At 36.2% G+C, this 18323-nt stretch overlaps 2 protein-coding genes across 11 annotated transcripts in view; both read right to left on the bottom strand.

The window, feature by feature from the left end:
* LOC138695154 (mutS protein homolog 5-like) overlaps window positions 1-5405 on the bottom strand; it is a 98046-nt gene extending 92641 nt beyond the window's left edge. For 4 of the 9 annotated variants that reach the window (XR_011331082.1, XR_011331083.1, XM_069819607.1 and 1 more), the window contains exon 1: window positions 5267-5404. Coding sequence is in view for 6 of the 9 variants with exons in the window: in XM_069819607.1 (XP_069675708.1) it covers window positions 5267-5298 (32 nt within the window). In the remaining 3 variants the exon portion in view is untranslated. Of the gene's footprint in view, window positions 1-5036; window positions 5220-5266 lie in introns of those variants that run through there. The other 5 variants (XM_069819609.1, XM_069819605.1, XM_069819606.1 and 2 more) reach the window with 3 other exon arrangements.
* A 5177-nt stretch (window positions 5406-10582) lies between these two features.
* Bsg (immunoglobulin domain-containing protein Bsg) overlaps window positions 10583-18323 on the bottom strand; it is a 67946-nt gene continuing 60205 nt past the window's right edge. For both annotated transcript variants that reach the window (XM_069819611.1, XM_069819610.1), the window contains one exon: window positions 10583-17352. In XM_069819611.1, the coding sequence (XP_069675712.1) occupies window positions 17304-17352 (49 nt within the window). In that variant the 3' untranslated portion in view covers window positions 10583-17303. The remainder of the gene's footprint in view (window positions 17353-18323) is intronic.

The following is an 18323-nucleotide window of genomic DNA, read 5'->3' on the forward strand; positions in this document are numbered from 1 at the left end:
ATGCAAGCACAAGCCTACACAAAGTAACTGATAGAAGAGGAGACTTGTGCTCGATGCCAGCCCACCACACAAAACCACTTAGCAAGTAGCCCAGCCTGGCCCGCGCAGTGACGTCATGGGCTTGTTCCGTGCGGGACTGTGAAACCCAGTAAGGAAGCAGCCCATGGCTGCCATTGTGCTGGATTGAAGAAAAGAGTGATTGGTGTATTCAGTACTAAACCCGAATTTTAACGTTTACGTTAACGATTTGCAGAAAAAAAAAATATATCGATAACAAATACAGTAATATCTCTTGGAATTAATAACATTTAGCCTATACAAAATACACATAATCCAAAACTTTCACAGTACATTAACGCAAGTAAAATAGAACTTTGAGACATAGTAATTTACTGGTATGCTGATGAGATGAACGATAGGATGCTAAATGAACACGTCTGCACTTCACTTAAACAGACTGATGAATGAAGAAAGGAGTGTTTTCCCACGTAGTGCAACTTAATGGTGTACCACTGGGTTATATGATAATTTTGCGTGAAAATGTCTGAGAAAATCATTGGTTGGGTATGTAAGAAACGAAGGTTTTTGGGGAGGATTAGGTGGGGTGGGCTTGGTTTATAGCTTTCGCAGTGATCACATTGTAGCTTTTGAGGTTATTTTCAGTGATGTAGGCCTAAACATGTTTTTTTCTCCCTGGGTTGTGTATAGCGGCATCGAAGATTCTTCTTTCTTTTTTTTTTTTTTTACATAAAACTCATTCGCTGAATTCCGTTTAATGATATAATCAAAGACGTTTAAGAAGACAGCCATCTCTTTGATATATTGCAGGACAACTACAGTGCACCTGGTAGCTCCACCTGGTGCGAAGAATATAGCTAAGTGCATGTATATTGTAATATTTTAAATACAGCATTTTCTACTTCTCCAGAGGATTCGCAATTACTTTTTTGCTCCAGACTCTCTATGACTTCAGGTTAATTCATCAGATATGTCTGGAAAAGTTTGTGCAGTTTTTGGGGCAGAAATTAGGAGACTGAAAAGAACTCATGGTAATTTGTTTCGTTTCCTGAGAGATAAAAAAACTGTAAGTATTACATTTGCTTCCAGAGTTTTGGATTTATTTTAATGAAGAAAAGATATAAATTACTGTATACCCTAATGTACTGTGTTTTTTTATACTTGGTTATTTAATGACGCTGTATCAACTACTAGGTTATTTAGCGTCGACGGGATTGGTGATAGCGAGATGATATTTGGCGAGATAAGGCCGAGGATTCGCCATATATTACCTGACATTCGCCTTATGTTGGGGAAAACCTCGAAAAAACCCAACCAGAGATCGAATCCGTGCCTGAGCACAACTTCAGATCGGCAGGCAAGCGCCTTAGCTGGCTGACAAAGCAAATCAACATAATACTTGTTATAAGTGAGGTTAAGTGTTGAATTAAATATAATGCAAAGCTTTGTATTTGCAGACATAATCTGCAGGTGCTGAATTGCAGGAAGAGTGATCTAGACTTTTCATACAGAAGGAAGGACCTCTCAACATGTACAAGACCTACAAAAATTTGTTAAGATCGCATTACCGAGAAAGATTTCAGTCAGGGGTAAGTTTAAGAATCCTGTAGGCTAATTTTTTTTATGGAAGCTTATAAATTGTTCAGAAAGTTATTATAATATGGTTTCATTACTTCTGGAATTTTTAGATTGAAACCTGGTAGTTCCATCCCTGATTCTGCCAAGTAGTTACACTTCACAATCAGTATCAACAAGCAAAGCCAGTTCACATAAAAGGAAGAAAGAAGACAGTGTTGACAGCAGCATTCCAGATAAATTCATCAATGTGTTGATAAAGTGTTACTTGCTGTAATAAAATGAACCGAATGGACAGAAACATGTTTCCAAGAAACCAAAGCAAAGAAAATTATGCATGAATGGGCAATGAAGTTGTTTCATTCTTGTCTAAATTAAAAAAGAGACAGTATTATATTGTTTTCTGTGTATTTATCCCGGTGTAATATTATTTATAATTATAAAAATAATATTTTTATTAAAGTACAACACAGATTCAATAAAGATTTATTTTGTTAATGAATTGTCACTGTAAAAATATTCCTACTTTGAATTCCTGCTTATTCTACAGGTCCAGCTGCTAGGAGCACTACATGCAACTTGTCACTTCAGTTAACATGTGAATCTGTAGAAGATGGCTGTCTTCTTCTTAAACATCTTTGATATAATATTCATGTGTGTACATTCCGTCTCTCTTTTCTCCAACCAAGTGCAACTCATGGCTTCTGTTGAGTACAATCAACAGTAGGAGAGACTGGGGATATATGATACATGATAAATTTTGGCCCGATCATTGGCATTACTGTTCTGTGATTCATATGTTCAAATAATCACTTCTTGTTGATGGTTTATTGTCATTTGTAGCAAGTGTGGAGTTGAAGAATTTGATCTTGAGCTAGAATTCCAATTCTGAGCGATCAAAGTAAGTATTATGTAAAATTTTCATCATTTTTCAATAATATGGATAAGATTTATCAATACCGGTAATTATTTTGTAAGATTGCAATTTACATATCTTTAAGTAAAATTATATCCCGCAGCCATAAAACGTTGATTGTTTTAACCCCTTTTCGAGTAAAAGTATAATGTCTGTATGTTTCATGGAGATGGATGATATAAGTGAACAGGGGATATGTAATGTGTGTGTCAGTCATCCCTGTGTGAAACTGCATTTTCAATCATTACACCTCCTACAAACAGACGAAGACCATGATTATCGAAAGAAAAATAAAGAACATAAATGTGCAAATACAAAATGAGACAGTAGATTAAGTGGACAGTTCCAAATACTTTGGGTGTACTATAAGAAGTAACATGAGCTGCTGCCAGGAAGTCAAAAGAAGAATAGTAACGGCAAAGGAAGCTTTCAGTAGACAAATGAACATCTTCTAGGGACCTCTAGAAAAAGAAATAAGAGATTAGTGAAGTTCTTTGTGTGGAGTGTTGCATTGTATGGGTCAGAAACATGGACATTACAACGAAGTGAAGAGAAGCGACTATAAGCATTTGAAATATGGATATGGAGAAGAATGGAGTGTGTGAAATGAACAGAAAAAATAAGAACTAAAGCTGTGTTGGAAAGAGTGGGTGAAAAAAGAATGACGCTAAAACTGATCAGGAAGAGAAAAAGGAATTGGTTGGGTCACTGGCTGAAATTTTCTAAAAAATATGACAAGTTAAGATGAGGACGTTGTATCAATGAGGTCTGATAGGAGTAATGATCAATCAATCTTCTTAATATATCCAGCTGTTTGCTGACAACATAAAGTCCACTATATTCCACTGTAGTCTAATAGGACTATTAGATGTCAGACTCCAAAACAGCTATTCTATCAATAGTCTCTAAACACACACCTTAATCTCAAACAGCAGAAATAACTAAAATGCTCTCTCAATTAATATCACTCAATAAAAGAATTGTATTCCAATGGATACCATCCCATTGTGGAATCCTGAGAAACGAGAATACGGATGCTTTTAGCAAAGAAGGGCAGCACTGCTACTTACAGACCTGTTACTAAATCTATGTATTACTCTGTGAAAAGATTTATTAAATCTACATACTTAGACTTCAACAAACAAAATTTTATAACACAATCTCAAGGGAAAAAATGGAACTCTCTGCATCATAATCCACAGTTAATTCCCGATTTACCACGAAAATCGTCTGTAGCTGCATTTAGATTGGCAACAGGTCATGATTGTTTGGCCAAACACCTGCATAGAATTGGAATATATCAGTCCCCTAACTGCCCATTGTGCAACTCAAACCAAGAAATGAATTCGGAACACCTCAAAACCTGTGCTTCAGTGGCTGACCATGATAATATCTTTTAAAAATATTGGAGTGCAAGAAGTCAAATGACTTATTGTCAAACGCCTGGCATTAGAAAACAACAATTCCGCTCTACCATATTACAGTCAAATGGCATACAAATGAGGCTAACATACTGAAAATGACATGTATCTGATTATGTCACAACGGTGACGAAAACGTTCATGATACAAATTACAATTAATACGTTTCCACTCTATGATATTAGGCCCTAAATGATAAGTCAATGACGGAAATAGGCTATAACAAAACATTTGATATTACTTAGCAAAAATGTTACTGATAATCCATTGTACAACTTTGAAATAACTTTTCAAAATGGTCCATTAGCACTGGAGAGAAACCAAAATCTCATTTAAATTCTGTGAATTTTGTTTTTTTTTTTTTTTACCGTGGCGCTACAGCCCACGAAGGGTCAAGACCGACCAGCCGATTGCTGGCCTCACGCCCACATGCCGAAGCAGAGGCGGACGACCATCCAACCAGAATGGAGGTATCGTGCGGTTAGCACGACGAGCCCCCCACCCCAGCCGTGCGAATTTTGTTAATGTTATCAATAAGCTCTGTGTAACTAAGTAGATGTATAAAGAAAACTACAGGACGCCTATTTAAGGCCACAATATTCATTTTTATACATGTGTATCAAACATCCCCAGTCTCCCCTAATTACGTAGCAAGCATCGGTCAGGCCGCCATCCCACAAGAGAGGTCCAGGGCACATAGTTTCCCGTTACAGTTAAAGAGGTAGACAATAAATTAATGTGAATTATAAGAAACCGCTGAAAATTTAATTACCAGTATAAATGTATGCCTATATTTAGTAGGCTAATATTTGTGTCCTAAACGTCTATTGGGGGAAGATATCCGATGCTTACTACATAATTACTCGTGGCTAACGAGAAAGACGTCACTGTGCAATAAAACACAATCCTCTATTAACACAAGTAGGTATAATGACCTCTTTATTAATTTACTTGTGAGATTTGGCTTTCGCGAGATTCTTGCCCATTTGCTATCTTGTTTATTGATCATTCAAATTAAAACAAAATATACTCCACATGGTGTATGTATGAATGACACTTATACCGTCATTGTAGCAACTTAACCTATCGAAATCAAATAAACTTACATTTTACACCATTTATGTTTGCTGTTCCAATTAATTCGAAAATGTTTCAACAAAGGCTGAAATTATTTTACAAATCACTCACTACATTCACAAACTCTTAAACAAAGACAATTACCAACAGACCGAAACTTCCGACTGTTTGAAAAGTTCCTGAAGGCTGAAAGCGAATTAAAATTTTCCGCTAACACTGTCGCCAATACTACACAGATAAAAAAAATCACTGAACGTACCTCAAGGCTTCTAAACTTCTCATAGGTTGCATAATAAATAAATTTCTAAATTATAGACATCAGCTCAAAGAACTTGAGTGACCCACAAGTGTCCTGAATACAATAAACATGTACCTGACATGTACAATAACGTCTTTCGGTTGCAATCGAGTTTGTTGGCGATGGATTGTCGGAGAAAGGAGAGCGGTTCTGACGTCACATGATAGCTCAGCGCGCCAAAGCTCAAATGCTTGAAAGCAGCATCTCTTGTTTATGCTGTTTTGAATGCATTATGCCAGATCAAAGATGTGCTATTGCAGTATGCAACAATTCTAACGATAAAAATAGTTGTCTTTCTTTACCAATCCTAAAGATTTAGGAATTAGAAAAAATGGGTAATTGCGTGCAAATGACAAGATAAATTCAATCCTGATACGAGCAGAGTATGCTCTGATCATTTTAAAGACGACGATTATGTTCCTGATTTTCGAGCAGCATTAATGAACATAAAGCCGAAACGACCGAGAATGTTAAAGCCTACAGGTAAGTTTAAATTAATCACATAGACCTATATAAGTAGCCTATGTTAATACCAGCTTTTATAATTGAGGACCGTTTTTGCAAAACTTGGTAACTGAAAAGCTACATTTTACAGGAGAGACAAAACACTATAGTAAGCAAGTTTTGCTGTATGTCTCACTTATAGCAGAAAGCAGATTTGAATAATTTCAAGGTAATAATTGTTCCGGGGCCAGGTATCGATCCCGGGACCTCTGGTTGAACGTACCAGCGCTCTTACCAACTGAGACAAATGGTGAAATTATTCAAATCTGCTTTAAAGGGAGCTTTACCTGAAAGACTAGATTTGCATAATATATACGTCACTGTGTACGTTAACAGAAAACCACAATTCCAAGTCACACAGAGATTGCGTGCACTCGATGTGGGTCTCTGGAGTTTCGTCAGCCCACGCGAGTTGTGTGGATATAAAAGGGAAAAGTTGAGACGGTGTCGGGTGGAGTTCCCGGGTAGCTCAGTTGGTAAGAGCACTGGTACGTTCAACCAGAGGCCCCGGGATCGATACCCGGCCCCAGAACAATTTTGTATGTCACATACACACACACACACACACACACACACATATATATATATATATATATATATATATATATATATATATTGTGGCAGCTGAGGGTCGATCACGCGTCCCGCAAGAGGGCAGGTCGCGTGGGAGTCGGTATGGGCTCCACGGAGCACTGGGGAGCGGCGCGCGGTGTGGAGAGGAGAGGAGGCGACATGCTGTTTCGCGGACGTGACGAAGGGAGAGGGGGAAGTAAAGCAGCTAGTGACTGAGGGGGAGAAATCCAGAGAATTCGAGAGTGCCATCTTCTGGACATCAGTCGAAATTTCTAGCATCGTACTTTCTCGTAACTAAGGTTTGGATATAAATTACGACATGCGAGTGAACTTGAGCAGTTGTGGTTATAGTCGGTGGACAGCAAGCCAGCCAGTCTTGTGTAGCAGTGAAGCCAGCTTTGAGACCGGAGTTCGACTTGAGTGTGTCCGCAGCTGTGTGAGCTTCCGAAGTCCTGAGTTCGAGTGCAGTGGATCGCAGTTGGGGGACCTGAGTTGGAAGTTCAGTGGTCTGTCTCTGAAGGTCTTGGGTTCGAGTGACTGAGCTAGAAGAACTAGCCAAGGCAAACGAACTGTGAACTGAGAACTGACAGTTCTGCTTTGTAAATAGTGCTTTGTGAACATTAGTTAAGATTAACAGTTCATTGTTCTCAATAATCCAAGTAAATAAGTGAAGTGCAATAACGAATACTGTGTTGCTGTGTGGAGTGCAAATCCCATTGTTGACGGGAGTAGAATTAAATTGTAGACAGTGATTATTATTGGTGTGAGAATAAAATTACATTATTGTTTTGTAATAAAAGTTTTATATATATATATATATATATATATATACGTGGTACAGTCATTAAGTTCTGACACTGACGCCTGAAGGCTAGGCACCCACAAGAATCTGGATGTCTCAGAAGATGCCGCGTGATATGGCGTACACTTAAACAGATCGACGCCCTCTCTGAATATAGTCGCCGTTGGCCGCTATGCATGTCTGCCAACGTTGGTGTAGCTGCTGGAAGCACTGCTGAAAGATGTTGGCAGGAAGATGCCGTATGGCTTCTCTTGTGGCAGTCATGACCTTTTCGGCCGCATAAAAATTACGCCACGTAGGATTGATTTCATGAGGGGAAAGAGAAAAAAAATCGCATGGTGCGAGATCAGGTGAGTACGGAGGGTGTGGCAAAACAGCGACCTGTTGCCTTGCAAGTTCCTCTTGGACAAGGATGGAGCGATGTGCAGGGGCATTGTCGTGTAGCAACAGCCAATTCTTCCTATGCCAAAGCTCAGGATGCTTACGACGAATTGAATTGCGTAAACGGCCAAGAATCTCTTTGTAGATGATCTTGTCTACAGTTGCACCTTGTGGGATGAATTCTATGTGAACAATTCCATTTGAAAAAAAAAAAAAAAACTGTTAAAGCATCACCTTGTCTTTTGACCTGTCTTCCTGTCTTGTTGCGGATTTTTCTGTCGTGGAAATAATGGCGTTTTCCAGGTGGCGGATTGACGCTTCAGTTGCGGATCGTAAAGGAAACACCATGTTTCGTCTCCAGTTGTGATCGGTTATAGCAGTTTCGCCTAATTTCTGACAGAACGTGACGTTTGCCCATTGCTCAAACTGCAACATACTCGAGTTCCGACGCGCGCATTCAAATCACCGTCACAACAATGACCGTAGTTCTGCTTACACTATATGAACGTAACTGTATGATGCTGGGACGAGAGACTGACAAGGTACCATATCACGGCACCACCTATCTGTTCTAGTGCACCACACTGCCACTATACCCTCAGTCTCAGAACTTAATGAATGTACCACGTGTATATGTGTGTTTATATGTATATATGTATATATATATATATAAAATGTGACGGCCACATGAGATTCGATCTCACGACCGACGGAGGAAGGGCCAAGTCGGCCGTGTTGGGCGGGTTGCGCGCGCATCTGCTTCCTGGGGCATGTGCTATGGTGGAGAGTACACAAGGGAGAGAGCGACTACGGCAGAAAGGAGAGAAATCCAGATTATTCGAGAGTGGAATCTTTCGCGAACTCTCCAGAAACTATAGTTTGGTTATAAAAGAGAAGACGCAAGTGAACGTCAGTCAGTAAGTAAGCCAGTGTTGTTACAGGCAGATTTGGACAGTAAGCGAGTTAGTCTTGTGTAGCAGTGAAGCCAGCTTCGAGACCAGAGCGCGACTTGAGTTGTGTCCGTAACTGTGGGGCCTGAAGCCCGGAGTTCGAGTGCAGTGGACCACAGTTGGGGGACCTGAGTTCGAAGTGCAGTGGATCGTCTCTGAAGGTCTGGGGTTCGAGATTCTGTGAACGCGAGTGACTGAGCTAGAGGAACTAGCCAAGACAAACGAGCTGTGAACCGAGAACTGACAGTTCTGTGTTGTAAATAGTGCTTTGTGAATATTAGTTAAGATTAACAGTTCATTGTTGTTCGTAATAGTCCAAGTAAATTGTCATTGTCGTCTGTGGAGTGCACTAACGAATACTGTGTTATTGTGTGGAGTGGAAATCCCATTGTTGACGGGAACAGAATTAAATTGTAGAAAGTGAAGAGTAATTGTTGAAATAATAAAATTACATTGTTGTTCAGTATAAAAATTTACAATATATATATTGGGGGTTCCATTTAAAATAAGAGTTGGAGTTACTTCTGGTTAAACCGGAAGTAAAAAAACTCGGTAATACCATTATTGAGTTCTTAGTATATGGTTATCCCCACATACCAAGTTTCATGTCAGTGAATCACATGCTTCAAAAGTTATTTAGGTGGTGCAGGACTTTTAACTAACCCCGTATATTTATCCATGTAAGGAGTCTCACATTCCGATGCCAGCAGAGCTGCCAGTCATTACAATTGACTTGCTAGTGCCTTGTTCCATTATTTGTGGGTTTCTTTTTGCGAAATGGACAATTTTGATACTGAAAACTAAAATATTGTATGTAAAGCATCTTGTGGGTGTATGATCTTTGTCCTACATTGTTCGTAGCAAGATAGATTTTGAAGTCACTGAGTGAACTACTTCAACAGTTTGTAGATGACCAATTACTGCAGTACATAAGATATGTCGTGGAATAACTCTGCATTATCTAATGTAGAATCAAAACAACTTTGTCGGGATACAACATCTTTTCATTATAATGTGCTTTCCAAAATAAAGTACTGGTAAGTATAAATACAGTAGCACCTTGATTAAACGTCACCCTATCAACTGAGTGGCAGATTATCCAATTGTCTTTGTCTAGCTCATATTTTTTCTGTAGAGGATTACTCTTACACAGTATGTAGTAAGAATGCTTTCATTGCTGGCAACAGTTACTTGTGGAATGGGGTGTTTTTCCCAACTTGTAAAATAGTCACCACATGCTTTCAAAGAAATTATCCCAAGAACTTCCAGCCCATGTACCATTCAGATCTTGCCCTACTATTCAAGTGGCCGTAGTGTATAATTTCTATGCAAAATGTCTTCCATGGGTGTCAAAAGAAAAAGTGTTTTGCTTTAAAAAAAAATGTAATATTTGAGAGGCTTGAGGAAAAAAACTGTGGCTCATGTCGCATCAAAATACGAGATTGGCATTACAACTTTGCGTGATTTAATAAAAAAACAAAGATAAATTGTATAAAGTGTGAGTAAGTAAATGGCCCTTAAAACCCGTCGTTGACAAAAGAACTTAATTACTGAAGTTCTGGTCCATTACCTAGTATGTTAAACACAAGACCACGAAGAAAATTACGAAAGTGTAGCTTAATTTATGAAAATCTTTTATTGTATGGATTATCCAATTTTCTGATTAACTGTTCAGTCCATCCCCTTCATTAACACGCATAAGGATTCTACTATTTATTATTTTCTGATGTATGTTATACTGAGATTTCACTGTATATGGTATGAAGACGTTTGAGGGACATGGAGGTAGAGCTCCATCTCTCTTGATCTCGGCACTAGAATGATGTGGTGTTGTCCCTATAAGAAATGGAATAGTAAAAAAAGGCTGTATGATCAACTACCTTTTTCACCACCAACAAAATTGTACAGATGAACAATACAACACTGTAATGAGCCATAATGGCCAAACAGATAGAAGGGTGGTAAGAAACCTGGCCTGAATAATTTAATTAACATACATATTTCATCAGTTTGAAATCCAACCTCTGGTACATTACCTATTGCCTGTTTGAAATGAAACACTTCTGCAAATATGTAACCAGTTTAATTTAATGTATAAGTATACATTACAGCATCAGAACCTTACACACCACTATGAAATATCTTTCGATATCTACATCTTAAATTCTTTTAATTTATAATTTATTCACATTACACTAAAACTGAATCTTTAGTTTCTTTAAAGGATCAAATCACATTGTGGAGTCCCTCTATTATCAAATTACTATTTATATAACAATATTATATTTAATACCCATTCATTAAGCTCTCTCTTGCATCGATGAAAAAGAAGTGGACTTAACTAGCATTTGGAATGAACTATATTATTACTCTAAGGTATAGAAAGATTGGAATCAAATATATTCCAAATGTTTAGATTTGTGGCAATACAGCAGTTAGAAACAAATACTGATGTAACGCGAAAGTTACAGAAAAGTAGTGCAATCCACGCCAGTGAAGTCAACAAATTTTCAATATTTCAGTATGTAAATATAAAACAAACATCCTGCTGTGGACACTGTCATGAAATATCACATTCAGAAAGACTAGTGTACGGAACATCTCATTTATATTTCATCCTTCATACAAGCTGGAAGAACCCAACACAACTCACAACTGCACTTGTTAGCATGAAGTGGGCAAATGTGTTTTACGGACATTTCTATTAGGCAGTAGCCTGCACTCTTGTACAGTTTCTTGGTGCCTTCATCTAGAATATGATGATAATTTTAAGTCAAATATAATTTCACTCATACATTTTAATATGAACAATGTTAATGAAACATATTTCATATGCTTGGGCAAAGACTGTCCATGGTCTGCAGTGAGGCTTTCTCGATACATTAATTTTCTTTACAGATTTTGGTAGGGTATATATTATCCTAATACCGAAATGTTTGGGATATTTTTCACCATACCACAAATTAAGAGGCATTACAATTAACGTTTTGACGATCTACTTCTAACTTTTATGTTGGTAAAGCATCGTTTCTCAATCTCTTACACATAGTATATAATTAAACCTTAAAAATTAATGTACCGGTATTTCCCTTCCCTTTAAGTTTGCAAATATTCAGGAATCTTTAATACTTTTAACTAAAAAATTTTGACATTTTAAGTATGTGTTCAGACCAGAAAATTAATACATTTCTCCATTTGTAACAACAGATAGATTAGAAGCCAGATTACCCATCTTCCCCAATTCTAAGGGCGAGTGTGTACTACAGACATTTTGAAAAATAATTTAATTCTAGCAAGCCACTGACTTTTAGTGTTGAATTGTCACACTCATAGAATGCAAACAGAGTGTGTATTCACGACCTCTAGATATATAATTCAGTTGTTTTAACTTACTCCTCCACTCCACCCTAATCTTGTGAAAGTGATGTAGTAACAGCAATAACAGTCATGGTGATTGTTGTAGCTGTACTAGTGGTGGTGATGATGGTTCTAAGAGTAATGACAATGCACTGGCAATAAACTGCAGTACTAATGCAATTTTACTAAGTTACTTCAATATAAACATATATCTAACGTAACTCTGTACCATTGTGTTGTAGTCTGGTGAAATACACGCACAATACATATTTGATGGCGGTGGTTGTTAGCAGTTTGGTATCTTAACGCAGTTCTTATATATTAATCATCCATGCATGCCTTCACAAAAATTCACATATTGTGACACACTGAAATTGTTTTTATCTTTCAAACTTGAACATATTCCTAACAACAAGAGCTTTCCCAAGCACACACTTCTTATATAATTTGTACAATTCTGATGATGCTGTTGTTATATCTACAACTTCTTTCACCCTCTCAATTCTGTGCCTTGCTGTAAGATGGGTTTACCTGAACAAACTTCTGTACCCGTAACATACTGGGAGGGAGGAAGAGATAACGTGGCGAAATTCCTTCCCTTTATGTATCAACAGGAACTGTAGGCACGTTATCATTTTCATGGATGTTAATACTCATTTTTGCACAAGTCACCATCAACAATGAGGCACAGAAGCCCTCCCTACCCTACACGTGCTCACGCATTCAGATATAACACAACCGAGGCACTATACAATGGAACCAGGCTTATATACTGTGTTCATAAGAATTATATGCATAGAAGAAAATAGTGCACTGACAGACACGATGACGATGATGATGATGATCTTGTTAATAAGGTACACACACTAATAAAAAGTAACAATGTTATCCCATGAATATTTTTCTTAACAATGTAACATTGTAAAAAGAGCGGTTGAAAGACATAGCAAACCTTCAAATATAAACTAAATATTGTGTACATGACTTACTCCATAAAAAGTGTTTTTATACATTATTATTATTATTATTATGTAATATTTCCTATACTTTAAAAGACAAAATAACTAGTTTAAATTACAAGTTTTTTTTTCTTTACATTAATAATGTAAGTATGTACAGTGATGCTCACAAACTGAGGAACCTCCAACAAACAGATACGCGCGGTACTGACCCCTGGTTTCAAACAGAGAACTGACCCCCCCCACCCCCAGCACCATGTTGGATACTAATACACTTATCACATTTCAGTTAATTCGTTAACATAATGAACTTGTACCATTTCTGTTTAATACCAAAGAACAGTCACCTCCATTATTTATTGCAGAGGTCCATTATGTAGTTATCTTAGATCATTAGTAGTGGCAATCCCAATGCTGTGAAGTATTACCACATCCACGGGCCTGTTCCTCATGCTGCTTATATATACACAGATCTGCTTAATAATGGAAGGAAATACATGAAGCAGATTATTATCAAACAGTAAAGATCAGCCTGACACATTGAAGGTTCTAACTGATGGAGTTAGAATACGCTGCAATTAAAATAGTTACTCTACAATATCCTCTTAAGTGTGTGAAAGCATTTTTATATCAGTAAGATGAATTTTCTGAGGAACATTTTCATATTTGGAATAAAAACAGTGATTAGACTTAACTAGCATAAAATATGAATGTTAACAAGTGTGAGTATGAAAGAGGACAAGATAAACAACTCAACTGCAGCCCATCAACCCCAAGCTCAATTCTTACAAAAAAACTTTCCAACAACTGCTACTAATATTTACAATACCGGTACCTTATGCCCAATTCTAATGTCGGGATTTTGTTGGCCCCAAAAAATGTTTGTACACAGTTTAATACAGCCTTTGGGAATGCAAAGTTGGTACACCCTGATCATGAATATCTGAGAGGTGGGGTGTGACAGGTCCAGAAAAATCATTGTGACGGACAACAGTGAGTTTTCGCTGTTTAATTTTTGTGTTTGGATGTTTCTTGGCAATTGTGGGACTCTGTTTTCTGTCCGTATATTTCAAAGTCGTCTAGAACTCAATTTCACTGTCTCCTACTTACGAGAAATACCAATGTTTCTCAACATCACACTTCTGCGAATTGAGTTGACATATCAGTACCATGTCTTATATCAACAGTAGTATACTGAAAACAAAACACACACTGACCTCTGTTATCACTATATTTATGAATGATTAAGTTAATTATTTGTGTGAGAATATAGCAAGTGGCAAGTGCATAGCTTCAGTATCGAGGTGTTGCCGACGTTAACCTTTTGTCTTTTATGTTGTAAATGTCTGCACTCTGGACCTGTCACATATACACACATCAGTTGAGAGTCACATACTGGACAGAGATGATGATTTCTTGGGGCAGTGTACTCTCAGGTCTGCAAATCACACCCCACCACTAGAAGATTTGGTAATGTTCCAAGATATCTACACATTGAGCACAGATAAGAACAGCGGCATTCAAAGAGCATACAAAAAAAATATTATATATTTATATACATACATACACACAATTATACAACTGCCAAAATAATTTAAATTTTGAGCATAGTTTGCTTTGTAGTTCATGTTTTACTCCTTTAAAATAAACTGTTTTTATATGTGCTCATAATAAGTACCTGAATGTACATAATTGCCTCTCAAAAGTGCTCAGCATAACCTTACATATCATGACTGTAAGCCATGGCATTCATGTGAAGCTATTCTTACATATTTTGATTCTATCTGTTATATTACATCCTGGAAAGTAAAAAAATCAATCAGATAGCATCATTGCTCAAATGTCTAGCACCAGAGGAAGATACACCAAAGAATGCCCTCTGCAATGAAATAATATTTCAAAGAAACAAAAAATACTCTCCACTCAACACGCCAGTTTAGTTATAAATGTAAAATTACAAAACACAATGAAATTTCACATTACTGAAAGTACCGTAATATGAAGTCTTAAGCTTTGAATATCGTGCTGTATATTTACAGTATTGATGTGAGTTGACGACAATCTTTCAAGAATCATACAACTTTTAGCAATTACTATGTATGTTTTGTTCCACTGGTAACTGATCGTTTGTTTTTTGAATACAATACATTGCAACTATACAATGTATGACTAGTTACCGCAATCCTCAAGTATGGAAATAAACATCTCGCCCATGTCGTCTAATATTAGGCAAAGATTTTTTAACGTTTTTAATATGTTTTATTCAAAATGCTAACTATGCTAAGTATGAAATTAAATGTATATGATGCACTTACTACAAATTAAAATTATGCTTGAGAAAATCTGAAAAAGATGTAGGGAGGAGAGAATAGATATATTTGTTTTCTTATATTGCGTAAGTATAGAATTAATACAACACTATGAACGCCTTTTCAATAAGTCACATTAACTTTTTGGGGGGGAAAAAAGGAAAAAAGAAAAACGAAATATGGAATAAATGTAAGATATTGGGAAAGTGCTTAGTGGCTCAACTTGATTCCACATTATACTGAAAATAATAAAAAGAACTAAACATTTCAGACAAACTGCAAGATGATGATGATGATGATGATGATGATAATAATAATAATAATAATAACAACAAAACAAACGAAATGTATATTTTATGTGGCGACCAAAATGAAACTATTTTTTTGTATGTTCAAAAATACAATATATTGCATTTATCTTGAAATTAACCAGCACACACACTACGAACAGCAAATAACTGCATATCACATGTATATCCCACTTCAAACCGAATTTTTTACATGCTTATGTAATTTTTATTAACAACAGAGAACAAAAGACTGCCTGGTTTTCTTCATTCATTACAGCCAAAGTAAGATTTACACAGTACTGGAAACAATTTGCCAACTAAGCAATCTAAGCACATACCCTAATTTTAACTATGGATTAAGTTTAAATTGGTTATATGATTATTGATTTAATAATAATAATAATAATAATAATAATAATAATAATATCCAATGACATGAACTGAATTATGAGATAATTTCGAATTATAGCTTCTGAAGGTCATCAAACGGACATGATAATTGCATTCTATCAAAACATAACACTGATAGAAGACTTAGTAAAAGTGAATAATTCCCCAAAAAATAATTTTTATATGTAACAGATTATTAATGTTGCCATTACTGATGTAATACTTGCAGGTCTACTAGCATCATGCTGCCTTACATCCACAATGGGATTACTGTAACATATTATGAAACATTACTGACAACAAAGAAAGACTACAGTCATTCCTAAATTTATGAATCTCTATAAATGGCTGATGTGCCATTTACCTGCCAAATTGTAATTCAGTTACAAAAATATCTCTACAGAAATCGCCAATACAATAAACTTTATTCATCTTTGAACAAAGTCCCGTTCACAGTTCTTTCAAATTCAATGACATCTCATAGAACATTAACATCAAATTCGGTGATATATTACATTTATGTGCTCTTAAATCATATAATATGCAGAAACTTTAGCTTGTTTCTTTCACAATAACAACAGCAATGTTATAGAGAAAAAGGAAGTCAAAACAATATTTCATGTGTAAACCTTGTGTATTAAATAAATAAATTTGAAATTTGAATGTGAAAAAAAAAAAATATATATATATACCCATATGAAACAGCACGAACTGTGTCAAAGTGACAGAAAATGAATAACAAATATTAAAAGAAAGGTTTCTTCCAAAGCACTGTAAATTGTGTAAGATTTGTACCTACATACAATCAATGGCACACACAACATTTGCTGTTCTGCCATATGAATAGCAAATACTGCTGAAATAAAAATATGCAATCTAAACTTAACATGGCCTCATCAGTTTTTAAACAGTCTCTGCAGATACATTCTTCTTCTCTTTATGGCTAGAGATGTTTATATTCAAATTACGTTTGTATTTAGTAATAATTACAAGCAAAATTATTATTATTTCATAGAAATTTAGAAAACGTTAATGTACAAAGTTAAAACAAAGCTGAACATAACCTAATACCGCCATGAATGCGATATTACAAATGTTACAAGACGATATGTTGGTGTATCTTCTCTCTGGGCGACATGAAGATGTGTATTAACAGTTACATTGGTGCACTTTCATTATCACTAGCTGGTGCATTTCCCTCCCCCAAATAAATGTATTCATCACACTCTGCTGTTAGGAAGTACAAATATGACGTAGGTAGTTTCATACATAAAAAAAAACAAACGATGTTACACCCAAGTGTGTTTGTCACCACATACTGAGGGGAGGGAGATCGTCTAACATGCATTTTTATGGCTACCTATTTTTTTTTTTGCTAAAAACTTGGTGATCATCAAAACATGATTTTTTTTTTCAATTTAAAAAATTAACAAAGAAGCCAACAGTTTATTTTATTTTCATCTTTTACAGCAGATATTTGCATTCATTTCCTCTGTCTAACAGAATCCTTTCCATGGTCAGGTGTGTTTTTTCTGTAAAAAAAGAAGAAATGCAAAGTTTGATTATGAAATGGAGGTAAGATTTTTATAGTTACAATTATTAAACCAATCATCAAGAGTACCCAAATCATTGCAAAAACTAAGAAATACTGTAGAATGAATGAAAACTGAAGTCTAATATACCATCCACATAACTTTATAGTAGCTAGAGAGTCACGTTTTCAACAACAGATAACAAGAGTGCCTCACACCTCAAGTTGTGGAACTGGCTACAGACTGAAAGGATCTATTCGAGATAGAGGTATGTTCACCTCTAAAGAGTTGGCATGGCTTAACTACGTCCTTCCAGTTCTAAGCATTATTTCGGCAAATGAGGGATTTAGACATCTAAAAAGTGAACATACTATAGATACTCTTTTATACGAAGAATATGCCACTACCTTGCTGCACAGTTTTGTAAAAGTAGCTGCAAAGCTGAGGGCCTATGTATGTACAATGCAGCATCTTCATGTTGGTTCAATTCATTTTATGGTTAGGTTCTTCATAATATATAAAAATACGTTTTCAAATGATGAAATGTACGTAGCAGTTTGTTTATCGTCTTCTTTACTAATAAAATGGAGGATGAACTACAAAAAGAGAGAGGTACCGAATCAAAGATCGGCATGAAAATACTGAATTTCATTGACTTTTTAGTACTGTGTGCGTACAACAATTGTGCATATTAATGTCAGCCTCTTCCATTCCTGCAACTAGCCTTTTCAAAACTCGCTTGCAGTATCTCAGTTTAAATGACTGGATAATACCTTGATCAAAGGGCTGGAGGTGTGATGTCGTATTTGGGGGAAGAAACACCAATTTCACGGATCACATTGCGATTTTGTTGTTTAATCTTGGAATTGAAATCACATAGCTAATTCTCAAACAATGATGATGTCATCCAAGCTTTATTGTTGGCAGTCCACTTCACCTCCAATAAGTCCATGTCAACATTTTTCAAACAT

This window comes from Periplaneta americana, chromosome 2 (assembly GCF_040183065.1).
Source record: "Periplaneta americana isolate PAMFEO1 chromosome 2, P.americana_PAMFEO1_priV1, whole genome shotgun sequence".
NCBI classification, from domain to species: domain Eukaryota; kingdom Metazoa; phylum Arthropoda; class Insecta; order Blattodea; family Blattidae; genus Periplaneta; species Periplaneta americana.